This window comes from Ixodes scapularis, unplaced genomic scaffold (genome assembly GCF_016920785.2).
Source record: "Ixodes scapularis isolate PalLabHiFi unplaced genomic scaffold, ASM1692078v2 PGA_scaffold6__148_contigs__length_123643588, whole genome shotgun sequence".
NCBI lineage: Eukaryota > Metazoa > Arthropoda > Arachnida > Ixodida > Ixodidae > Ixodes > Ixodes scapularis.
The window spans coordinates 56,856,189-56,880,763 of record NW_024609881.1 but is presented as its reverse complement, the minus strand read 5'-3'; the positions used below and the strand labels follow the sequence as shown (position 1 = coordinate 56,880,763).

The window sequence follows — 24,575 nt, the reverse complement described above, 5'->3', positions numbered from 1 at the left end:
AACTATGTACAATCTTTTATAGCCAGCGAAAAATAATAGAAGAGTGTTCACTTCTTTTTTCTGCTCTTCATTCTTTCGTCCAACTTGAACTTGACCGAACTCGCGAGGGATGCCAGCGACTGCTGGCTCGACATTGTCTCTGGCTTTGTCTCTGGCTGTGGCTCCCCGGCTTCTTCCACTTTCGGCTTCTTGGCTTGGGTCGGCTTGGCGGACGGCTCTGCCAGCCTCCTCTTCTGCTTTTCCGTCAGGAGCGCGTCCATTCCCTTGGTCTTCTTGAAGTGGCGGTCGGTCGGGTCGATGCTGAAGTGGTGCGAATCGTACAGCGCCGAAAACCGAGGATCCGCAAGGTCCATCTACGACGGAAAAAAAGGTCGACTGTGAACTCTTAAAACTCTTCAAGAACTGGAAGTCCCGTTTTAGACTACGCTCTATAAGGAGGCACGTAAAAACTTCATAAGTAAATTCAAATAATTTGTAGATGCGAATACATTTCCCCTAGAAATGAGGATTTTAGGGACCATGCTTGAGTACCACTTGCGAAAAAAAAGAGCAAAGGAATACGTTCTGTGTCACTTTATGCACAAGTACCGTATTTCTGCAACGGCAAATTACGGGTCAAAATAAAAGTTTTTGCTTAGATAGTCCGCACCCGGTGCGTGGTCCACATGTGGTGCGTGGTCCGCACTTAGTGCCTCATCCGAATGTAAAAATGATCAGACACAGCACATCTTGACAAATGCCCGCAAAGGAGCGTGTATCGTACGTAAATCACCATTAATATACTCTATTATTCGTAAAATTCTTCGTATCTTGTCACAGTAAATGATCTAGAAAAATACAAAAGCTTGTATAATCCGCACCCGTAGATAGTTTGCACCGGGTAAAATTTCAACTTTTAAACACTTATAGTCTGCAAACTATACGTCGGAAAATACGGTACATAATGATAATACACGGCAAAATAAGAAGAGAAAATAATCGGCAACACAGCGTAGAACTTGCAAGTGCACAAACTGCATAATGGGGATCAAAACAATTCTACTCTCAACAATAATATTCTCGTGGCAAGTGTCCAGCCGCCCACACCGCCAAACTCTCGGCATCCGCGAAACGGCGACGAAAAAGCCGCCGAGGTGACGGCATGGCAGACAAACAAACGTCCCAGCACCCCGGCACGTAGCGATGCGGTAAACGCACTTGTCGAGGCAGGTTCACACATTTACGCCTGTAACCGCTGATGACTCGACAAGAAATGGTTGCTCATAACCAAAGTTTCGTGTTTCCGAACAAATTAAAAAAAAAAAAATCTGAAAAAACATTTGTTGGTAAAATTTCTGTCCATTCAAATTTATCGGATAAACTCGGATTTTTTTAGGCCGAAATAACAAAACGAAAAGCAATAGAGAAATGGAGACAATGTCTCACGAACAAATTTTATAAGAGTGCAGCGTCAGTGGTCCTGAGGACTGGCCTCTTCAGTTTCCTTTGAGACGTCGGACTACTGACAGACTGACACCTTCCGCCTCGTCAAGGTTCGCTGGGACAACCGGTCATGGCACCTCTTGGTCACGACAAAAACTATTGTTTAAGATTCTAGTTTGGACTGTACTACCATTCGAAGAGGGGGGGGGGGGGGGAGAGAGAGAGAGCAGCTGGTGCTTCTATGCTTCTCAACAACTACACCTGGGATTTATATTGGAAGTGTCAACTGTTAGCGAGGCGACACTTCTTTGCAGTATTTGCCGCGGGATAAATAGTATTGCCAACGGCAAGGGTGCAATCGCCAAAGGCAGCTGCAGAAATATTGTTCGATACAGGCAAGTTCCGACAAATTCAGAGTACATGCTTGTGCTCAAACTTGGTTTATTTTGTTTTCGAATTTTGAAAAATTGAGAACACGGCAAAATCATACTTTGAATTAACAAAAAGTTAACTCGGATAAACCCCTAATATTTGGCGAAAAATATCTTTAAAAAACAGCCTCCGAATTTCGCGAGGAATACTAAACTTTAAAAACATGGAATCCCACCTGCAACGTCGTCACCAAAAATTCGAAGCCCGCGGCATACGAACGACACGTAAAAGGTTAGAAAAAAAATCCTCGAAGAATGTGGAATGGCCCGCAAAGCTTTATTTGCCCGAGCAGGCAAATAAAGCTAAGAACTTCCACGAATGTCTGGAAAACTCCGAATGCACAATGCAAGTGGGGATTTGCACCGGCCGAGTTTCCACAGCTCGGGCGGGTAGCAGAAATTTCTGGCTAGTGGGGGTTGTACGAGTTGCAAAATGGCGGTTGCCAGAGAGCTCTTGGAGGGGTCTATAGTTGCCGGCAGAGCGAGAACAGCAGGGAGGAGCTCCGGTTGTCCTGCCCACCGGCGCGAGCTTCATACCCTTGGTAACGTTTCAACGTCTCAAGCGCGTGCGCGGCCAAAGCATGGCGATAGACATGGAGCGCATGCTCTTCCTGCCCTTCTCACTCTATCTGTGACTGTCAGCAACATGCTGACAGATTGCTGTTCTCTCTCTGTCGGTGACCGCACCGGAGTGGGCCGTCCCGGACACGGCGAATAGACGTCTCACCTGGAAGGCGGTCTCCGCGGAGGACTCGGTCGCGTTCCCCTCCTTGCGGCCCTTCTTCTTCTTCCGCTTGGAGCCCTGGTTCTCGTCGAGCAGCTTCTGGAGGCTGAAGTGCTGCCGCCCGTCGTCCTCGTCGTCCATCAGCAGGAGCTCCAGCTCTGCCTGCTGTTGTCATCAGCGGCGGGGGTGCAGAAGAACGAGAATTTGCATTGGTAACGGAAGCTTAAGACGACTGCTGCAAAGCACGTCCCTCGTGTGGAATGTGGCCACTTGGAGGGGCATTGCAACGATGTTCGGACCTTGGCTAAATTGTTTTGGGAATCATTCTGCGCCACCTAAAGAATGAACGGATAACCATTATTTCTTGCGTGTGCTAGTTTTTATTACGAAAACGTGTATACACCCAATGACACCACATGTAGTTCTAAATACCACCACACGCAACTGGAGATTGTGAAAAAAACAAGTTTTTTTCTTCGCGATTATGCGGGCGAAATCACAATATTTTGAGGGAAGGTGTCAGTCACTTCGTGCCAAGATAAAGATAAGAAACGTGCTCCAAAGTCTTTCAACGTTAAAATTGTTGCACTACCACTTTAATCGTAACCCCGCCCCCCCTCCCCCTAAGGCCCCTGAATAAAAAAAGGTAGCGACATCTTCTCCCTCCTCCTCTGACGCACACACTTTTTATCTTTATTTTTTGCACCGTCCTTCGCACTCGCGCATGGACGGTAGCGCTGCCTGGATCGTTCCAAGATGGCGACATATATGCGGACTAAAGAGCACTCTCACGGTACACCCTCTGCGTTCAAGTGGACAAACAGTGAAGAACATTCTCGAAAGAAAGACGATGGAAGCCGTGACGCTACATTTTCGGCGTTACTTGGTTGAAGGGCAACTCCTCCTCCCCCGTGCACGCTCCTTTATCTTAATTTTTTTGCTCTTTCGTACATTCACGCGTCGACGGTAGTGCCACCTGGATCGCTCCAAGAGATCATGCAGCATTCTTCAAAGGATATCGCTACTTTTCCGTATAAGGGAGCTTTATTTCCCCCCCCCCCCCCCCCCTCCCTGTCCCCCATTTCTAGCCCCTTGGAGAGCCAGACCACGAGTCCGGCTCTCTGGTTGAGAGCCGGACTCGTGGTCTGGCTCTCAACCAGAGAACCGAAAAACAACATGAAGGGGGTGCACCAGTGCTGCACCCCCTTCATGTTGTTTTGTTTATTTCGAATTCTCACAAAAAAAGAAAACTGCAGACTCTTAGAAGAAGAAAAAAACGATTGACGATTGTGGGCGCGGTGAAAGTCGACATGGCCTTAACGTGGAGGTCCGCCTTGCGGATGAAGAACCGCAGAAACGTTTGTTTCAAAGTAATATGAGTGCCCTACCATTTCCGATAACGAGTTGTACCATCTCCGATGACTCTGAAACTTTATTTCAAATCGGCAATTTGCACGGAAATTAGAGGAAACATTCTCTTGGCAGGTTTGTTGCTCTCCATCTTCGTGAATGTTTCCAACAGTACAACACAGCGAGGAACTACTGATGGACAGACAGCAAATAACGGTGAGAGAAACAAACGACGTCGGGAGGCCGACTGAATGCTTCCTTTAATTTTCATGCAAATTGACACTGTTAAATAAATTTTTATGGTATGCATATACAAAAGAAGATTGGTACGCAATCGGATGGAAATTGTGCCGCTACCCAGATAGTGCTAAACCATATGCGTCGCGTCACGTTGCAGGCGGTATAATATTTTCAGGTGGTGCGACACGAATGGACAATGTCGTCCATTCGTGTCGGTACGTGTCACATAAAATAAAAATGGTGCAGAGGGTAGAAAGAAGAGTCGGGGGAAGTGCAATGCCCGTGTCCTACCTGCTTTCGAGTTATTTTGCACTGCTTTCTCGTCTGCACCCCAGTGCAATGTATGGACGTACATTGCACTGGGGTGCATTGGTGCAGCCACTACTGCTTGACACGCGTTAAAGACGCCGGGTTAGCGGTCACACTGAACTGGCCAAATTGTCCCTCGACAACAGAGATATCGCTCGGCACATTTAAAGGCATCGACTAACTTTTCGTCGTCTAAAAGTTCATCCAACGAATCTGGTGGCACCCAAAGAGAAGGCGTGCTTGCTTACATACAAAGTGTTCTTGCGTCTGAATATATGGGTTTTGTTTTATGGCAACAGCCGTTGTCGGAGAGGTTTCTTGGCGGGCATCGAGGTGCGTCTCCTATCTCGTTGCTGGAAAATTTCTCCGCTCAATTCGACATCGTGACTTCAGTGACACGCGGCCTGATCATATGATGTCACATCTTGTGACACTGAATGACAGACGTCGGTGTCACATGACCCGGTTATAGCTCCCACCACAGTACACTTGCAAAACATGGCAAGGAACTGCGAAATTTTTAAAAATCTTTAAGAACACTCGTAGTGCTTAGATGTGCCTAAATGCGGCCAGACTGTTTTAAACTAGACCCTAAATTGGCAACATTGTATACCGAGTGGAGTCACTTTAAGACGTGGCACCTACAAACATAATAAAGAAAAACACATTATATCCCTAGCTCGGAGCATAAAGGATACTGTGAACTAGGGAATGCGTTCCACACCACACTGTTTATCTAGAAGGAAAGAAAGTGGCCACTGCCTTCTTACCTTGCTTTTTTCTGCTTCGATGTCGCCTACAGGAGCCTGCTTCTTTCCCGGCTTGGCCTTGTTTCCCTTTGCTTTCTTTGCACCTCCTCCTTTGTCAGCTGAATAAAACGAGGATATGTCCAAGTAAAGCGAGGTTCAACACACTCCATCTTGAGCAACAGTGTCGAGTGGTTCCTTGCCGCACCTTTCCGGCTTTCCAACTCCTCCTTGAAGAAGTCGTCGTTGACGTCGACGTCGGAAGGTATGTCGTCGTCCGAGAACGCCTGCTGAACGTCGTCGTTGTCGTCTGCGCCGCTTGCCGCCTGCTCACCGTTCTCGCCGGCGTCTGCCTTCTGCGGAAGACGAGCAGCTCATTCAAAAGTCTGCAACTCTGCCGCCAAAATGATTTTTTTTTTGTCAGATGCCCTACTAACATTTATACTTGTCAAGCACATTATAAGAACCCCAGAAATGAGCAGTGGGAGATGCAGCACAGCCCACCTTGTTCAGAGCCTTCTTCATCTTGTGTTTTTCTTTCCTCTTCTGGAGGAACTCCGTAAACGGAGTTTGCCCCTCTGGCTGCTCCAGCTTCTTCTTCACCATGTCTTCCACTTGCTTGTGGAGGTCTGATGCACGAAGGAAAAATAATATATATGTAGGTACAAATTACGACCGCACATTTCTAACATAAGGTCTCGGCTCTCTGTCGGCTCCGATTTCGCCTTGACCACCAAGAGTAGAGCAGCTGACCTTTCTCAAGAGTACCACACCTGACAGCATCTGGTGCAGCTGTTTTTAATAGGGACGTCACTAATCGCTCGTCAGCGGGGTGGAGGCCGATTAACGCTGTACCGTGCAACTATGTCATAAGGACTTACACCGAGTTATGACCACGAGTCGTTGAGACATCCATACTTTGTAAGAAGTCTGGCAATCGATTCAAGAAGTACCTTTGCATGTGAGCAAGTAACAAAAAAAAGACAACCACACGCTACTGGGTAAATGGGTCTTGACTCTGGGCGAGCAAAAGCCAGACAATATCCTGATATAGTACCACTCTTGTCATCTGCTAGCAAGAGGGCATTTATGTGCTAGGTCCAGTAGTACGGTATTAAGTTAAGGCGCTTGAACGGCCTCGGGCAATATAGACGGCTATGCTCGCTTCACATTTCGTTACAGCCATTTTGCCATAATTTAATACAGAGCTCAAAATTGAAGCCTGAGTGAAACTATATCAATAGGTTTTCCACCCAACATTATCACCATCAGCAGTATATATGCCACTGCTAAGCTGTACCATCTTTGAGCATGGTGATAAAAGGGACTTTTAGCGAATCGTTGCCGTGTTCCACATACCGCTCAACCAGAGCCTTTGAAGCATGGCATGTTTTTAGGTGCGTGCCCCACGGTCACGGTATCACTCAGGCGCGCACTTAAAAGCATGCTTTAAAGGCTCCGGTAGTGCGGTAAGCAGAACATGGTAACAGTTTGCTAAAAGTCTCTAATGTCCTACCTCAGCTCAAAAATGATGAGCTATCAATACGCTAACTGCTCAACAGGTGTTGCAAACTGCCACCCGATGCAAGGGGTTCAGTCACGTGCGTTCATCCGTCCACATATACCTGGATTCCAGGTGACCTCCATCTCTACGTCATCTGCCTTCTCCTCTTCCTTGGGGCCCCCGTCTAGGCTCTTGAGCAGGTCGCGATACTTCTGGATCTGCGCTTCGGCCGTCTGCTTCTTTCTGCCGCCGGCCCGAGTATCTGCGAGGAACGTCGCGTCACATAGGTCAGTAAAAAGACACAGGTTCGAGACAAAAGCAGGACAGTACACGTCCCGTGTACAATAACAAAGTTAAATGTAAAAATATTTCACAGAGGTCTGTCTTATTAGACTAAAATTATAATGTTATAAGATAAAAGGAAGCATACAACTAATCCCAAAATGCAAGGTAGCATACATCAACTCCGTCGAGCCTGCCATCCAATTCGTTGTGGAACGCGAGAAAGGGGACACCTCGCTGTTTCTTGGTGTATGGGTGAAAAGGAAAGAACTAAAGTTCACAGTATGCAGGAAGCACACTGGGCATTATCTTCGGTTCGGCTCTAACCACCCGACATGCCACAAGGCGTCGGTGGTTCGGACACCCCTGCCCACTCTCGTGCATTACGTCGCTCGCTATCAAGGTCACGCTCGCCGACTCCTACGACCATTTGAAGGCACATAGTCTGGCCCTACCAGACTCATCAGTGTCCCTTACATACAAGGTACTGGCAAAGTGCGGCGGAGGTTCTGGCAAAAGAAGGGATACAGGAGGTCTTCGACACTTGGGTGCCGTACGTCACGGCCAAAGGACTGCCCTCCCAAAGGGAGAGCACAGGGAGTTGTCTACGAGACTCTGTGCGCAGATTGCTCCGCCACGTACACTGACAAAACAAAGAAAGGATTGGCGAGCACAGAACCAATGTGTGCTAATTTGACCACGAGCGCGGCGCTGTTGGTCAACACTGTGACATCGAAGATCACTGTGCAGACTTCAACGATGCGTCCATCTTCGCTTTTGAGACCAACCCTCGGCAGAAACTTCTAGCAGAAACGTGGCACGTTCGAACCACGTCGGGAAACGTCAACAGATGCCTTGGCAATTTACCTTCCAAGCATGTCAACGGTCCGCACCATGCGACAGAAGACGAAGAAAGAGACCACCTCCCTGGAAGAAACTAACTGTCGTGCTTCAACGGTCACAGTCATACACTGTAGAAGCAACTGAATTGGGTTCGAAACATTGGGCCCCCTTACATTTAGAGATTGGTTGGATGTTTCTTTCTCTTATCATATCGCAACGAATTCTGAACCGCTTGTTTCCCTCTAAGTACCGCAAGACGTCTGTGCAACTTGAGGCGCCACCTAGACCACAATCTTTTTTATAAAAATTAAAAAAAAAATTGTAAAAAAACAATATAAAAAAATATATATATAATTATTTTAATAGTACCTTTTACTTCATGTGAATCTGGTTTTTGCTCACGCGCAGTGCCCACATCTGACGCGGGCAAGCACTGACTTGTTTGTAGTAAACATCGTGCTGGCCTATAAATGGAGTTTCCAATCGTCACGGGTTGGTTTGGCTTTTGTGAAACAGTAGACCAATCCGGTGACTTCCCCCGCAGTGCCAATTGGCTGACTACCAACTTTTGCAGTGTGCCTCTGGTGCTTTGACTTGTCCCTGGAGAAAACTTTCCCATAGCGTCACGAAAAAAGATGCCGAAATCGCCGCCGTCGCTACGCCGATCTTCGACGAACTGCGTAGGCATTTAGCGCCGGGGTTCCGACTCGGCGAACAACTGGAATTCCAACCTCGCGACAATCCGCACACTGCTGTGTTCGGAAAGCCGGTCTGTCTTGGATGCGACCACCCCAGCTTCCCTCGATTGCCGCCTGTGGTCCGCATGCCGTCGTCTTCGAAGAGCCAATCATTCCTCGCGGGTGACGGCGGTTTCGCGCAAACGTCGTTGTCGCTGCACCTCGGTTTTAGGTTGTCACGTTGTGCACACTGGGGAAACGAAACTGCGTGCCTACGCCCCGGTGCCTTCGCAAGAGCAGTGCGCATCAACGGCGGCGCGTCTTTGAAAGCGTGCAAGAAGACTCTTTCCCTCTTACAGCAGAAGAAAAGTATACGTAACGAGCGAGCAAACGTAATCGAGCCAAAGAGACGACGAACTCACCTCCGGCCTCCTCGGTCTCTTCCTCGTCCTCGGAAGATGAGGAGGCGAGGTAGACCCTGAGGTCGTCCCCGACTGCGTCCCCGTCCCCCTGGAAGGCCCTCTGGATGGCCTGGGACCTGCGGGGGTTTCCCTCGTCCCAGGTGAGCTCCACGTTGACCGACTGCAGGGCCGAGGTCACGAAGCTGATCGGGGTGTAGGTTGACGGGTTGGGAAGGCTGTCCGCCACGCTGCTCGGCTCCTGCGGAAATAACACTTTGGCACCCGGCGACGCTACCAATGTGTCGCACGAAAAAAAGAGAGCAGGTGTTGTGCGAGACGTGTTTGTTCCTTGTGCGATGCTTCCGACACATTGGTTGTACGAAGGTCGTCTGCAGACCTGTTTGAAGCGTACGTTTGTGTGTCGAGCAAACATTCTTTGAACACGTTTGAAACATGTCCACAGATGCTTCTATCATTGCACCTGCAGCGAACGCCGCGCCTTCAGTATGCTGCACGAGCGGCGTGCAGACTCCGGCTTTCGACGACACCCGCGTGGCCGTCTTTTTGCGCCGGTGCCTCCCTGCTAAATTTATCGGGACACCACTACGACTCACGTGGTCGCGTGACTGGTCACGTGAGAGTGTCGCCGTGACTTTGCATTGTGGGTCAGTCACGCTGTGACATAGCGTGACCTGACGCCCCACTGTCACGCTGCCCAGACGAGCGCATAATGTTGTCCCCAATGCGTTCTGCTAATCGGACGTTTTGGGCGGTAGGTTAAAGGAGCGCCTTAATTCCTTTGTGACGCTGCCGGGGTTGGTTGTATAATGGGGGAGGGGGGACGACGGTCCTGAGACTGTAAAAAAAGTTATGAAAGCGTTTATTTTTAAATGTTCACTATTTTTAAAACTTTGCAGCCCAGAGCGTCTCCCCCACAAAATATGATTAGCAAGTTTCGATTCTCAAGCTGCTAGATTTAAGGTATTGAAGAAACTCTGAAATTAATTTTCTCGGCTTTGCCTATTTTTGTCAAATGCCATTCCCTTACGGGGGGTCCTCACAATGTTCTTCCAAGTGAATATCGGGGAACTTAATATCATTGTTTTCTACCATAACTGGACTGCATCCTAAAGCTTTACTTTTCACCCTATAGCCACCAGATAGGAAGTGGTTAGCTGCAACTTATTGTAATTATTGCCCCATGTATTTTGTTTTCACAACTGCGATTTATATATGATAAATAACACCACTTTATAAATATTTGTGTATAGCTTTAGGATGTATGGTTGACACTTGCAAATCTCTATATGGAGCTAAAAGGAAAGACTTTTTAGTGAGATGCACGTGCATACTTTATTTGAGTGAGATAAGTTAATAAATAACAAAAAGTATTCAAGAACCCTCTTAACCCCTTGCCTACTCATTTTTTTCTTGGAGGAACGTGCGGCAAAATTTTACTCTCATCGGGCAATTTGCGTCAAAATAAAACTAAAACATTTCCTCGACTTCAAGGTGTGGTATCTCGCTCTAAATCAGGACTTCTGATCCGAGTCCCATGGACATGCAGACGCCAAAGTTGATGGAATGCTTGCACGATTTGCATAGTTTCTATCGCTCCTGTCACTGTCCATCAAACTATCGTCTGATTCCTAAAAACCGGAAAGGCCGAAGGATTCGTCGTCACAAATGCCCAAGCAATCACCTTCAAAAAGATTTTATATCCTTTCGGCGGCTAAAGCGGACCTCCCTCCACCTCAAAGCCAAGTTGTTTTAGAGCAAACGCTTACGAGCGACTGCTTTTTTTTTTTTTCTTGACTAAACGGAGCGTTCTCTCTCTGTGAAACAACAAAACAAATGAGCAAACTGTCCGAGGTAAATGGAGCAACGGGGATGGTTTAGCAATCTGCCGGAGAGCGCGCTAAGAGAGCGCCCAAACCAAAACGCGAGTCACGCTCGTGGTCGGACTTTATGGTCCGTACAGGTTGGCACGAGTGACACTCGGTATTAGTAGGCAAGGGGTTCAAGGGCAACTCCAGTCAATATATTTGAATTTGGGATTAAGACTGTTTTCAGCTTAAACAGTGTCCCTAAATTACAAGTTTTTCTTTTTGTTTTGTTTTCTGATATTGTTTGTAGCTTTAAAATATCACGGCTCGAAGTTTTGTTTCGGGTGCCTACGGAAAAACCGAAACTATCTGCTAGAGGGATGGCAAACGCTGATCATTGCTTGTTGGGCCGCAACGTGATGCCACTAGGTCGCATCTTTAAAATCAGTTTTGGAGGAGTATGCGGCTCACTTTAACAAAATATTTCGGCTGTAATCATATTTCGTGCCACCAAAGTGACACCAGTCATTTATTTTGGTTTTGTTTTCGACCGTAATTGCCCTTTAAAGAAAAAAAAAAGGAAAAAAAAACAACATATTTTTGACGTTGTGACTTTGAAGATTGACAGGCACTTATCATCTTGTCTTGAAGTATTTTTGTGAAATAAGTTTCTTATCTTCAAATATTGTCGTGGACACATAGAAAAATGGGTCTATTCATGTTTTTTTTGCTATTATTTCAAAATTAACTATTTACATACTCTGCTATTTTATGGAGGCCATACTACTAATTAATTCAAACTCAGGAAGCCAACTTTTTGTTTAAATTATCAGAAGCTTGAATTCTCGAAAATTTATCTAAATATTCTGCAAGATAAAATTATGATTTGTCATATGAATGGCTACACATACAAAGCAGATACTATTTGATGATTTTCTCTACATAGGCCTACTGATCATAAGCAGGTATGGCACACATGAAACATTTGTGAAACATATAACATAAGTTAATTTATCTCTCAAAAATGTTGTTTATAGTGGACTGTTTAGAGAGCACATGACAACTCAAAAGAAAATTAAGGTTGTTCATCGGGCCAAGAAGTTGTCTGATGCGGACTATTAAGCGGAAGACACATAGGCGATGAAAACGGGCACGGCAGTTTTCATAGCAACTTGCACCGACGCTGTGACAGAGGCCTATGCCATGTCGCCACGTCACAGCGTCCGCGCAAGTTGCCATGGAAACTTCTACGTGGTGCCCGTGTTCATAGCTCATGTGTGTCCTGCTTTAGCCCCGTTGAGTGCGCTTCTCACCGAGCATCGGTGCACTGCAGAGAAGCAACACCCGAGGAAGCAAACTCTACGGCTGTTGCCTCTCTGCAGTGCTCCGGTGCTCGGAAAGAAGCGCACTCAACGGGGCCGCGAGAACAGAAAGTAGGAACTACATGAAAACACCGTTCGAATTAAGCGGCTCATGAATAAAATAAAAACATAGCGGGACAATCAAAGTTGTGAAATTTCTTTGAATTAACCACAAGTCTGAAATACCCGAGTTTGAATTATCAAAACCCTACTGTATCTCTTTTTGCACACATCCTATCTTCAGAACTTTTTAGAGCGCAGCTCTTAGGCGCCCGTTTCCTGGTTGAGCGGCGCCGGCATCGACGTAACCGCGCATTGCATTATGCAGGGAAATGTTTCCGCTAAATTCAGCGGGAAATTTTCCCTCTAAATTTAACGGAAATATTTTCCCGCTAAATTTGGCGGAAACATTTTCCCTCTAAGTTTAGCGGGAAATTTAGTGAAAATTTTACGCTAAATCCTGAAGAGCTGCGCTCTAATTTCGAATTACACAAATTTGTAAACGTCTTTCATTTTTTTCTTTTTCTGGTAGGTGTATTTGTGAGGTATGTAAGAAGGGGTATAAATATGTTAAATATGGCATCAGGTGTCCTCTAGATACCCTATCTATTCGCTTCCTGCAATAAATACTTTTAAAACTGAAAAATTCAAAAGTGTAATAAAAATCCTATCCATCATCTTAGAGCTTTCATTTATACCTTACTGGATTATACAGAAATTTCTGTTTACTGAGATATACTATGCTTATTTTGTGATCTCAGTATTTCAGCCTGTCTTAATCCTTGCCATAATCTTTGAAAATGAAACTTTCAATCTTAACAAAACTAATTCAAAACCAAGTGGTTGTAGTCATATTTGTAGCACATATTTATAAGAGCAGATAAAGTATAAAAATTTCATTATGAATTGGATCACAAGTTATGTAAAAAGGCCCTAGAAGCAGTGTTGCCCTTAACACTGAAAGAGGCGAAGGAGAGGGGGTTACTACTGGATGAGTGGTGAGCTTGTTATCCACCTGTTTTCCGTTCCTCTGGGTTTCATTCGGTTTCTTACCAGCTTCTCCAAAGCGCTCCCTGCTACCTAACTTTTCCCCCTTTGCTACATGCAATAAAATAGATCGACACGTTTTCGACAGAGTGCATGACTTGTGTTAGCCTTTTCGAGCAGCACTATGCGCATGTACCATTGCGGACAAGTTAACCTGTCTCTTTCGAACAGGGTTGAGACGGCACCTGCTCTCCTTCCGACTGTCCGCATTAAAATCGGTTCAGATGAGGAGAAGGCCCTCTCGTCGTCCGACGGCGCCCTCTAGTGTCTGCAATAGTTCCAAAATAATCAATCTTTGACACCGATGTTAACAGAGAAATCGGCCATGCATGAATGTAACGTTTTTTTTTTTTTTTAGGAAGCTTAGAGCCCATAGATTGAGCATAGATAGATAGATTACCGCAGAAAGCGGTTTGGCGACCCTTTAACAGTGAAAGAAACATGTTGGATGCGTCTCGGTGTTTCTTGCTGCTCGCTCTAGTCTTACGAGGCCGTCGAGATCGGCACTCGGTGAAAACGGCCCGCACGTTGACGGGGACTCACGTCGTCGAAGGTCATGTCGTCTGGCACGAAGCGGAGGTCGAGGCAGGTGCCGCTGGTCTCGTACTCCCGTCCGTCCAGCTCCCGGTACAGGTGATCTGCCGTCTCGGGGCTGTCGCACTCGGCCACCGCGTAGAAGTAGCGCAGCCGGTCCAGCTGGTACTTGCGGAGGGCCTCGCGGTCGAACCGCTCCCCACCGTTTGTCTGGTCCCCTCTCCCGGCGCTGGCCTTCTTCTTCGGTGCGGATTCCACCAGCCCTGACGGACCGCTGCGCAAGAATCGGTGAGGAGACGGCAGTTGGGAATGTGCATGATGCGTTATAGTCTGTCACAGGTTAAAGGGTCATAACTGAAATCTAGTGCCTATTTTATTGTCTAACTGTCAACCATGTTCTGGCCATGCCACAGAGACAAATTGTTTGGTCAAAAAGACATCAAACATTATTTGTAACAAATAAACCTGTTATGTCCGGCCTAACATGTCAAAAGAAGAAGACGTGCCTCGTCTCCTTCTTCAGAAGGGCACTTTTTATCGGCTCAAATCACCAGAGTTCGCACCTTACACAAAAAAGGCAGCAGAACTGTCAACACACCGAAATTGTGTGACATGGGGGGCACGCATTGTGATCCCCACGTGGCTGAGGACGGACACGTTGACGTTGATTCACGCGGGGCACCGTGGAATTATTGCAATGAAGACATGCGCACGGAGCTACCTCTGGTGGCCCGATATCGACGCAGACATAGAGTCATTCGTGGCAGAATGCACTGCCTGCCAGACCCACCGCAAGACGCCACCGAAGGAGCCCATGCCAGTCTGGCACAGACCCTCTCACCTTTGGGATACTATTCACGTGGACTTTGCGGGTTCTGTTGAAGGCCAAGTTTTTCTGGTGGTCGTGGACGCCTACACTAAATGGGTGGAAGTCCGAGTGATGCAGAACATGACGTCGGCTGCCGTCATTAGAGAATTGAGGGCTATCTTCGCAACTTTTGGCGTTCCCCGAAGGTGGTCCCGGACAACGGCACAGCCTTTGTGTCTGAAGACATCGAGACTTTCTACCGGAATAACGGTGTAATATCCATCACAAGCGTGCCATACCATCCAGCAACTAATGGCCAGGCTGAACGCATGGTTCAAGAGCTGAAAATGGCACTAGCTAAAAGAGGAAGAGAAGATCTGAATTGTGTGGTTAACAGATTTTCATTCAAACAACATACAACAATTCATGTGGCAACAGGAAAAACACCTGCTTGGATGCTTTTTGGAAGGGAACTTCCATCTGCTCTCGACCGACTGAAGACGTTCAGCCCCGAGACACCTGAAAGCACTGCCACCTTTACAAACCCACGCAAGCTGAATGTAGGCCAAGCAGTGTGGGTTAAAACATTTCCAGACGGTAAAAAGTGCACACCGGGAGTGATCGAACGGCAGCTGGGACATCGCTCTTGGATGATTCGAATAGAGCAAGGTTCAATGCGCCGGCACACCAACCACATACGGCCGCAAAGAGTGGCATCGCATAATCAACCTCCGCAGACAGCTGTGGCACCCGCATGGGACATCAACAGCCGTGACGACCTGGCTCCGCAACCTGCGACAACCATCAGGGACAACAGCACAACAACTATTCCCGAGGAATCGGTTCCTCTTGTGCCGCCGGCAGAGCCTGACACTTCAGGCACTCGAAGGAGTTCCCGACACCGGCGACCACCTCAAAGATACTGCCACGCGCGTCGGCGAGCAAGCGCGTGCGTGGCCGAGTGGTTACTGCGCTTGACTTTCGCGCGGTAGGAGTAGGTTCGATTCCAGTCAGCGGACTGTCCTTTTATTCATTCTTTCAATTTGGCCTTCTCGTAAGTTCGAGAACATTCTCGTTTGATCTAGTTCCGAATATTCTACGCACCGAAATTTCTACGCCGAATGATCCAGAAACGGACGAGGGTACATAAGGGACTCCGCAAGCGAGCGGAGTCAGTCTCGCCCCAGCGCTCGATCCTGCGGTTTTGCCGACATCGACGCCCGCGACGCTCTCCCGTTATATTTTGTTTCCTTTTTATTTTTGGGCACAAGTTTGCCCCATTAAACGATTAGTTTCTTCAGTTATTATCGCCTCATCAATTGTAATTCGTGACAATATGGAGATGACATCTAGTGGGGGGAGGTGTTATGTCCGGCATAACATGTCAAAAGAAGAAGACGCGCCTCGTCTTCTTCTGCCATAATCAGATAGCGTATGTGCCAGCGCATGCGGGCATATTCGGTCACGCCGCCATCAGGATCGGCAGTTGTGAGCGACCAGAGTAAAGCTACTCGTTGCGTGCTTTCCGTAATCGGCTCCTGATTACTTCACACATAACAAAACTGATTACCAGATTGCACCTGGTGGATGTTTACGAATATTTTGTTTGATAGACGACAGCACCTATAAACTCCCGTCAAAAATTTGCTCGGATTAAAGGCCGAAGACAAAAAGAGAGGGACATCTAAAGAGGCGCTTCCTAGGACACTGACAGGATCTTTATGCTCGCCAAGGTTTTTATTTGCACGTGACATATGAGAGGCCAACTACACAGAACGCATTTTTGCGGCTCGAAATTCATTTTCTTTCTACCCGAAAACCGCCGATCAAGAACTGGCCAGTTTGAGTCGCGCTCACTCTCTTCTCCGTGGTCATGTGCCATTTTCTATGGTTTAGACACAACCGCTAAATATAATCAAAGTCGTGGGTCATTGAAAGCACAGAATCAACATTAAAAATAGAAGAAAAAATATGATACCCATTTCTTGTGGCTTCTAAAAAGCTGCAAATACGTTGTTTGGGGGCAAAAAGTATCCCAGCCACGTGACATCCGCCACCCTCTCTCCCTTCTCCTCTATATTTCTCCTTCTCCCTCGGTCCAGTTTCAGTTTCGATCAGTTGCATTTGTTTACTTTATTAAAAATATATGTGACGCTGTAGCAAAATACTGATGGGTAGTCGTCCGACACCATAATAAATCGCCAGGCAAAAAAATTAAAAAGTTTTTGAGGGGATGTCAGTGTCCCTTGGTTAACCTGTAACAGACTATGGGCTAAATAGTGATGGCCATCTTGACTCGCTCGGCAGATTGCCGGGAGTTTGGAAAGCAGCAATCGTCTGGCATTCCACGGTATCGGCCTTGTCAACACTGTCGAAAACAGGGTCCATATTGGTGTTGCTACATGTTCATTTTGTTTTCTTTGTATTCTGAACTTGCAGTGATCAAAGAGAAGGGATGAAGCCGCTTCCAGATTGTATACGGAGCCATGGCTGGGCTAGATGACAGCATTCCTTACAGCCCTTGCTTTCCGTTTAGCAATGGGAGTTTTTCGACCGCGTGGGGGTGCCACAAAGTCACCGTTCCGAGTACTACCTAAACCACCCTGAATGACACTTCTGACCATCGTGATGATCAAACAGTGTGCCAGTGTACGAAACAACGTAGTGCGCCGATAGAAATAATTTTGGCTTACGATGAGTACACACTTGTTCATGGAATTTGTCCTTTGGCAGGCGACCTCGAGGCCTGTAGCTCTAACTAGTCAGCAAATTCCTCCAATTCAACCCTGGAGCCAAGAGGCCAACACGGTGAGATTAGGCCGTCTTGCTAGAACGAGTTAAAGCGCCGGTGGAAGGGGTGAGGTAGCAGCGACCCCGCCCAGCTGCAGTGCCAGAGAGAAACTACCCCCACAGCGCGCCTTTTCCTTCTAGCCCGGCCGTGACCGAGCGTACGTTGGCACGGCCGCCCGCCGTTTTTGGTGACGCTTATGGGATGGTAAGGGCAGTTGCTGACATTGTGGAGCTGGGGGCAGCCCAGCATTTCGACTGCAATATGATGCAAAAGACCTTTTTCGAGTAACGGGCGGTGTCTGGGGGTAGTTTGTCTGCTAACTACAAATAAGGGGCAGCCCAACATGCCCTCGCCTGTCGGAATGCGCCGGTATCGTGCCGCTGTATTGGTTTTCGTTGCCGTTCGTGCCCCACACTACCGAAGCACAAGAACAGAATCGACAAAGACTAAATACTCGCAAAGATTGGTGCCTACAATGTTGGTCGTGCGGGACGGTGCCCTCCTAAAAGGGCGACGGTGGGAAGCAATGCCAGGGGAGAGGGCGTACTGTGTGTGCGGAAGCTCACCGGAAAAAGGTCCATTTTGTTCTGCCTTTGTCGTTTGCAACGACGACATGAGCATTATAGCCATTCAAAGTTCTTAAGAAAGACGTCAAAAACGCTTCCCAACTAGCCAACAGACGGCGCCGAACATTCGTGGAAAATGCCCACTCCCCGTGCCGCGCAGTGCAAGGCCGACAAGGGGCCTTTCATGGGATTCTCCGTAAAGGCTTTTGCGGCCCTTTTGTGAAGTGTATGAACGTACAGCGGCCCTGGCCTTCTTTTGTTTGTCGCGCATGGGTGACGACGCCCTCACCTAACGCTCTCCTGCGCCATGCGTTCTTTGCCAAACGTCGAGGGATAGATGGTGACGCCCTTCACTGCACCGCCGGGGGGCAGGAAGGAGTGGAGAAGCACAAAGAGGTCCTGCGCCTTCAGCTTGTCCCAGTCCAGGTTGCACAGCGCCAGGCGCCGCGTCACGTCGTCGCCTTTCGGAGCGTCCCGATCCAGCTCTCCCCATCCGACGTCCGGCTCGCTGTCCTCTCCGGATTCTGAGGCAAGAGACATAGCCGTAGCCAATGCAAAGAGTCCCCTCAGTTCGTTGCAACGACACAAAGAGAAACAAAGATGTTGCAGCCGACACTGGAGCAAAATACGCAGCCATAGCCGACACAAACAATTCTTTCGTTGCATTGCAGCCACAAAGGGTAGAAAAAGAAGCAAAAGGACAACACAAACAGTTCCCTCATTGCACTGCATTCACAAAGAGGGTGGAAATAACTTAACCTGAGACACAGGAAGGAAAAGGAAGACACACAAAAAGAAGGGATAACACACATCATCTTTGATGTTGTCCGTTTTTTTTTTATATGTCTTTTTTTTCTTTCCTGTGTCTCAGGTTAAGTTATGTCAACTTTTCACCAGCTTGCCTGCACGCTTGCCCTTCTTACAACAACAGTGGCAAAAAAGCAAAAGACGTTTTTGTAGCCGACACTGGGGCAAAAGACCTAGCTGCAGCCGACACAAACAGTTCTTTCGTTGCATCACAGCCACAAAGAGAGTAGAAAGAGAAGCAAAAGAAGTAGCTGTAGCCGACGCGAACATGTCCCTTGTTGCATTGTAGCCGCAAAGAGTGTAACACAAAAGCAAAAGATGTTGCTGTAGCCGGCACTGGGGCAAAAGACATAGCCATAGCCAACTCTGACAGTTCCCTCGTTACATTGGAACCATGAAAGGAGTAACAAAGGAGCAAAAGACGTAGCTGTAGCCAGCACGATCAGTGCCCTGAATGCATTGTGGCAATAGCAAAGGAGCAACTAGATAGACAACAGGGACACTGTGTGACAGCACACCTTTCACTAAATGTGTTTAAGAGCATGAACTCAATTTGATGGAGGTACTGATGTTGAGACGTTGATTGTTTACCGAATTTCTATCAAAGTGGTGAAGCAAGTAATATACAAAAAGTTAAATGTTCTTTTCTGCAGTTTTCCTTCTATGCAACTTACGCTGGCTAAAGAACCAAATGCTCAAGACTTTGAAGCTAATGAATTGAGTCGATGTTTCTGGACGAAGTTGGCTTGTTAGCTTGAAGGGATGCTGAACCGAAATTTGGATTCCACAAAACACGGCGGCAAAAGCGTGCAACGGGATGCTACAAACACCAAAACATCACTCATACAGTGATATCTCGAACGGATGAGCATATTTTTCAAAAAAAGGAGGCACATTTCACAGATATGTTTACGTCTTGTTTCTTCGAGAAGGAGAGGGAATGGCCTCGCGTTTTCTCCGCCTTGCCGCCTTCAGGGGGCGAAGCAAAGAGGCGAGGAAACGAGATATCTTGACGTCACGCGCCTCGTCGACCTCGTTCAATCTTGACCTCTTTTTCCAAAAACACGGCCGTCCATTCGAGATATCGCCTTAAGAGTAGTGTTGTAGGGATTGTAGCGTCCCGCCTACAGCTCCTGCATTGTTTTCTGAAATCCAATTTTCGGTTCACCACCCCTTTAAGTGCATCACACTCAAAGCTACAAAGGGAACGAAGCAACAGTTACCATCGCCACTGTCGTCTTCGTCGGAACTGGTCTCGATGTTGCCGACTCCACGAGAAGGATCTCGCTCCTGTTCCTCTTCCCCGTCATCGCTGCTCTGCTCGGATTCCTCTGAAAATGGTAAACACACCAATTTGTTCACGTTGCCTGCTAGAGATCACATTGTAATGCTATACTGATCTAACGAATGTTTTAGTCAATTCAAAACATGTTGCTGTAGTTTCACTGTCTTAGGATGATAGGGAAACCCCAGCTTGATGGCTTGTCTGCAAGCTCGACTGGGAGGATAGGTCAGTGGTTGCGGAATTGGAAACGGTCTCAAATCTTTGTTAGTTGCAATTGTCTGCTTCTTTTGCAATGGTTGTGGTGACGTCAGAACATTAAGCACCGATTGGCTGATTGATGGATAATAGGTAGACCTCAAGGCAGCTTGCTTTGAGGTCTACCCACTATCTTACACTGGAGCCAACCAGAGCTCGGTGTTCCAACGTCACCACAACCCTTGCAGACAAACTTGTGCTCCACATTGTTAGAGTATGTATTAGGCAGAAACAAAGTGGAGAGCTTTGCAATCAAAAGGTTGCCTATTTTCGTGGATTTAGTTTTAATTATTGTTATCACTGCAGCTGCCAGAACTATGTCACTACTTAAACCCACAACTGGCCTGATTGGAGGAAATAATTACCTTCACTTTCAACTGCGCTGTCATCGTCGTCGTCAGTTTCGTCCCCAACATCATCTGTGCTTGGAACGCGAAGTTTTACATCTAAATTGCGCTTGGCCTTGGTTTGTTTCTGTCCGGATTTTGACGGTCCAGGAAGTTCGTCTGCTACGGCTTCAGCGGGTCCGTCTGCTAACTGATCGGAGCGATCGTCTGCTTCTTCGTCGTCGTCATTTTCTGAGCCAGACGACGACACCGCGTAGTACTTCTTGAGGTCCTCCGAAGTGGTCCGATGGATGGGACGACCCCGCTTGTCCATGACGTACTTGAGTTTGAAGCGCTTGTCGTCGAACATTCCGGCGAAGCGGTCGTCGATCTTGACTTTCCGCTGCGACTTGGGAACTCCCCGAAAGCGGGGGTCCGTGGCGATATGCTTGAAGCGATCATCGTCTATTTTCTGGTGTCCTTTCATGGTTGAAGAAGCTGAACAGACGACAGTGTGTCGGATTCGTCGTCCGGGTACTCAGTCAAGCATTCACTGGTTTACTAACGACGCGTTCTTATATGGACAAGTAACGTGTGACATGACACAAAGTATGAGTATATTGTGCGATCAATATTGTTACCCTGCGACACAGTGCACGATCAGAAAGTCCGTGGGGTAGTTTTCTTCGCTTGGCCACCTCGACGAACGCATGCCCGCTGCCCGCATTCGACAGTAACACACGTGGGCGCCGCCATGACACTCAATCGTCGCCCCATCTACTGTCCAGTATTTATCAGTATTCAGTATTCAATGGCACCCAAACCCCTTTTGCATCAGGGCGGTCGTTCCTAAAGGAACGTTGCAGGCGCGTTTTAAAATAAAAAATTTATCGTCGATATGTGGATAAAAAAGGTGGCACTACTGTCGCGCTATCATCATCATCATCATCATCATCAAGGTGGCATGCCATGCGCCATGGCTTGCCGCCTCACGGCTCTCCACATTGAGCGCGAGACGGTGTAGATTCTTGCGTTTATTTTGTCCACAGTATCGGTAAGAAAACAGTTTTAGCGGAAAATAATGCTGTACCGTTCGATGCTTCAGTGAAGAACGAATTGTGTTAGCAGCGTACGGCCTAAATTTAAATAATGCTTGTGTGGATGCGTCGTCTGCCTGCCTTCGGGTGAAGCTCTTTTTATGTTTAATATTTGTTTTCTTTAAAATAGATGTATCGGCTCACAAGCGTGAGAATTCAATAAAACAACGAATTCCAGCTCGGATAACATAATACTGGGACTCTAAGTTGTGAAATCGCAGGTTCTATGCATTTTTTTTTTTTTTGGTAACTTTTAGATAATTACTCTTGTGAGCAATATAAATATTTCGCATGAAGAGTAGTTATACTCGGCGACAACTTTTCTTGGCAATGCAGTGGAAGGTACGTCCCGCGTCCCCTCTCCCATTTTGAGCGTACGCAGGGTACGCAGGCTCTCCTCCTCTCCCCGGAAATGGGGGTGGAGGAAAGCTTGCGTACACTCCAAATGGGAGAGGGGACGCGGGACGTACCTTCCACTGCATTACCAAGAAAAGTCGCCGAGTATAGTGCTGTATTTCGCATGACCGGAGCGCAAGTTCGTCTGGTTCTTTTGCAGGGGTTGTAGTGACGTCAGAACGCCGAGCTCTGATTGGTTCTGTATGAAGGATAGTGGGTAGACCTCACGGCAGCTTGCTTCGAGGTCTACCCACTGTCCTTCAATCAGAGCTCGGTGTCTTTCTGACGTCACTGCAACTCCTGCGCAAGAAGCACATGACTTGCTGTCCACAAATGTTACCCTTCACCAATGTTACCAGAACCCCTCAGCTGGGAAACTGCCATAGAGCCTGCTCTGAAAAAAGTAAAAAGTGCAGCCGATCCTTATCCCAGTACCGTGCTAATGGCGATCGCAACACTGCCATTTCTCCCACAGCGGCCACTCCGTGAACTGCACGGCTGCACTTACTGGTTCCGTCGAGTCACGGACACAAATCAAAAGTTATAACTGATTTTCTGAAAATTTCAATGGGAAAATGGCGGCCGACAGAGTTTTTGAACACATGGGGCCATATGGCACCAGAAACTGAAAACGGGCGAAAATGGGCTCCATTTTCCCATTGAAAGTTTCAGAAAATCACTTATATCTCTTGATTAAGTTATCGGATCAGGCTAAAACTTTGGCATCTGGTTGTTACTTCTAGCTCTTCTACCTTTGGGCGGAGAATGAGCGTTCGGCGATGCCTAGTTTATTTTTGCGGTAAAAAAGACAGTGTAAATTTTCTTTTGTGACACCCTGTATATCTGTCACAAGTGGAACTGAGCAACGCAGTAACGTGCATGTTATTAAATGCTTTTCTTAATAGTGTGGGTTCACCCGCTTCAATTTTCTCGGTGAGGGCCGTGGATGTCAACGGCTAATATTATAAATTTCTGGCTAAATCATCTTTTATTCAAACTTGGTAGACTCTGCAATTCCAAATAACGACCCGCACCACGACATAGACGGCATCGGCCGCAGCAACTTTTACTGATGAGGGCTACCGACACTCACGGGACTTTACGATCACCCTCCGCCCTCACCCGACGCATATCGGGAGTGGGCAGTTCATCGATTAACCTTTACATTATCCGAGTGATGCTTTAATTCTTGTGCTCGAGAAGGTCAGGAAAACATAAAAAATGCCTGGTTTAATATTTCTGACGTATTAATTTCTTTTAGGACACAGGCTTGCACAATAAACCACTTCAGCATGCTTGTGATTGTCATCGAGGGTGATTATACTGTTTAAATAACTTAAAAATGACTTCACTTTAAAAGGCTTCCAACGTTCATATTTCTGCAGGTGCCACAACGTGAAGTTTAAAATTGGAATGCTATATGCCATTTATGACATAGTAAAAATAATTAAAAAATGTGTAGGTTTAACGTCTTTCATGCCATATGACCGGTGCAAAATCAACTAACGCTAACAGATTTATCAATTGATTAAAGGGTAGTGATCAGTAGGGTTAATTTTTTAATCAAATCGGAGCTCCAGTCAACATTCAATGTTTTATGAAAGCTATGATCGCTCACCGCAAAGTATACGATTTAAAAAAGGCGGCACTGTACGTCACTTGAGAAAAAGACCCAAGCTATAGAAACGAGCGTCGTAAAAAAGGGGACTGACATTTTTATTCCCACCTCCGAACAGAAACGAGCGCCACCCATTGCATCACACAGCGCAGAGGCCGCACTCGGCCACCGCGCGTATTATCACCGACGTCCGAGGCAATGCACACTGAGCTGACTGACCACAGACATACCAGGCGCGCGCGAGGGAGCGAGAAACTTCCTCCGCCGGAGAAGAGCGTCACAATGTATGATCTCTATGGCGTCACACGACACATTTCGGGGATCTATTTCACGCAGCGGCTAACGCGGGCCTTTTCACACTTCGATACTGGCGCCATCTAGAAGTCGCGCGTTCAACCACGTTACGAGCCGCGTGCCATCTGGTGTCTGAAACGGACGAATAAATAGAGGTATTGCGCCCTCTTAATAATAATCGCTTTGCTGTATCTCCACGCATGTGAAATGATACAACACTATCTTTAGTAGAAAGAAATGACAACAAAAATGACAAGCGTTTAATGAGGAGGGCTCAGCTCAGCTGGAAACGGACTTACGTCGTAGAGATAAGTGCGTCTGAGCGTGCACCCGTAGGTGACGACGCATGGCAGTATCTCCGCTTTTGTGTTTCCAATTATGGCAGCACAGTGGCGACACAGTTCGATCTCGAGGCAAATACAGCTAGGCAAGTGTCGTATCGATGCGCCTTTCTAACTCTTATGCGCCTAAATTTTGACATTTTATATACAACTAGGATGAAAAAAAAATCTTTTTTCTTATTAATTTTTTGTTTATGAAGGTATTGTAATTTATCCGAATTTCATCTGCTTCAGATGGCTGGTCAGCAAAGAACTTGCTGATAAGACTGCTGGCCTACAAATGACAAACACAGA

General features: G+C 47.1%; 1 protein-coding gene across 1 annotated transcript; it reads right to left on the bottom strand.

Moving 5' to 3' along the window:
- LOC8043254 (ESF1 homolog) lies at positions 1-21,456 on the bottom strand. Its single transcript, XM_029989943.3, has 11 exons — positions 20,575-21,456; positions 19,893-20,000; positions 18,152-18,386; positions 13,707-13,971; positions 8,951-9,188; positions 6,848-6,988; positions 5,727-5,851; positions 5,431-5,578; positions 5,247-5,344; positions 2,581-2,742; positions 1-353 (listed from the first exon to the last, which is right to left on the bottom strand). Exons 1-11 carry the CDS (start codon positions 21,020-21,022, stop codon positions 48-50), a joined length of 2,274 nt encoding a protein of 757 aa, XP_029845803.2. The 5' UTR covers positions 21,023-21,456; the 3' UTR covers positions 1-47.
- Between the last annotated feature and the right edge of the window lie 3,119 nt (positions 21,457-24,575).

Excerpts from the sequence above, each read along its gene's own strand:
- LOC8043254 (XM_029989943.3), bottom strand. The coding sequence starts at position 21,022 with ATGAAAGGACACCAGAAAATAGACGATGATCGCTTCAAGCATATCGCC. Across the intron at positions 6,989-8,950 it reads AGAGACCGAGGAGGCCGGAG|ATACTCGGGCCGGCGGCAGA; the intron begins GTGAGTTCGTCG and ends CGTTCCTCGCAG. Across the intron at positions 5,852-6,847 it reads GGAGGTCACCTGGAATCCAG|ACCTCCACAAGCAAGTGGAA; the intron begins GTATATGTGGAC and ends TTCGTGCATCAG.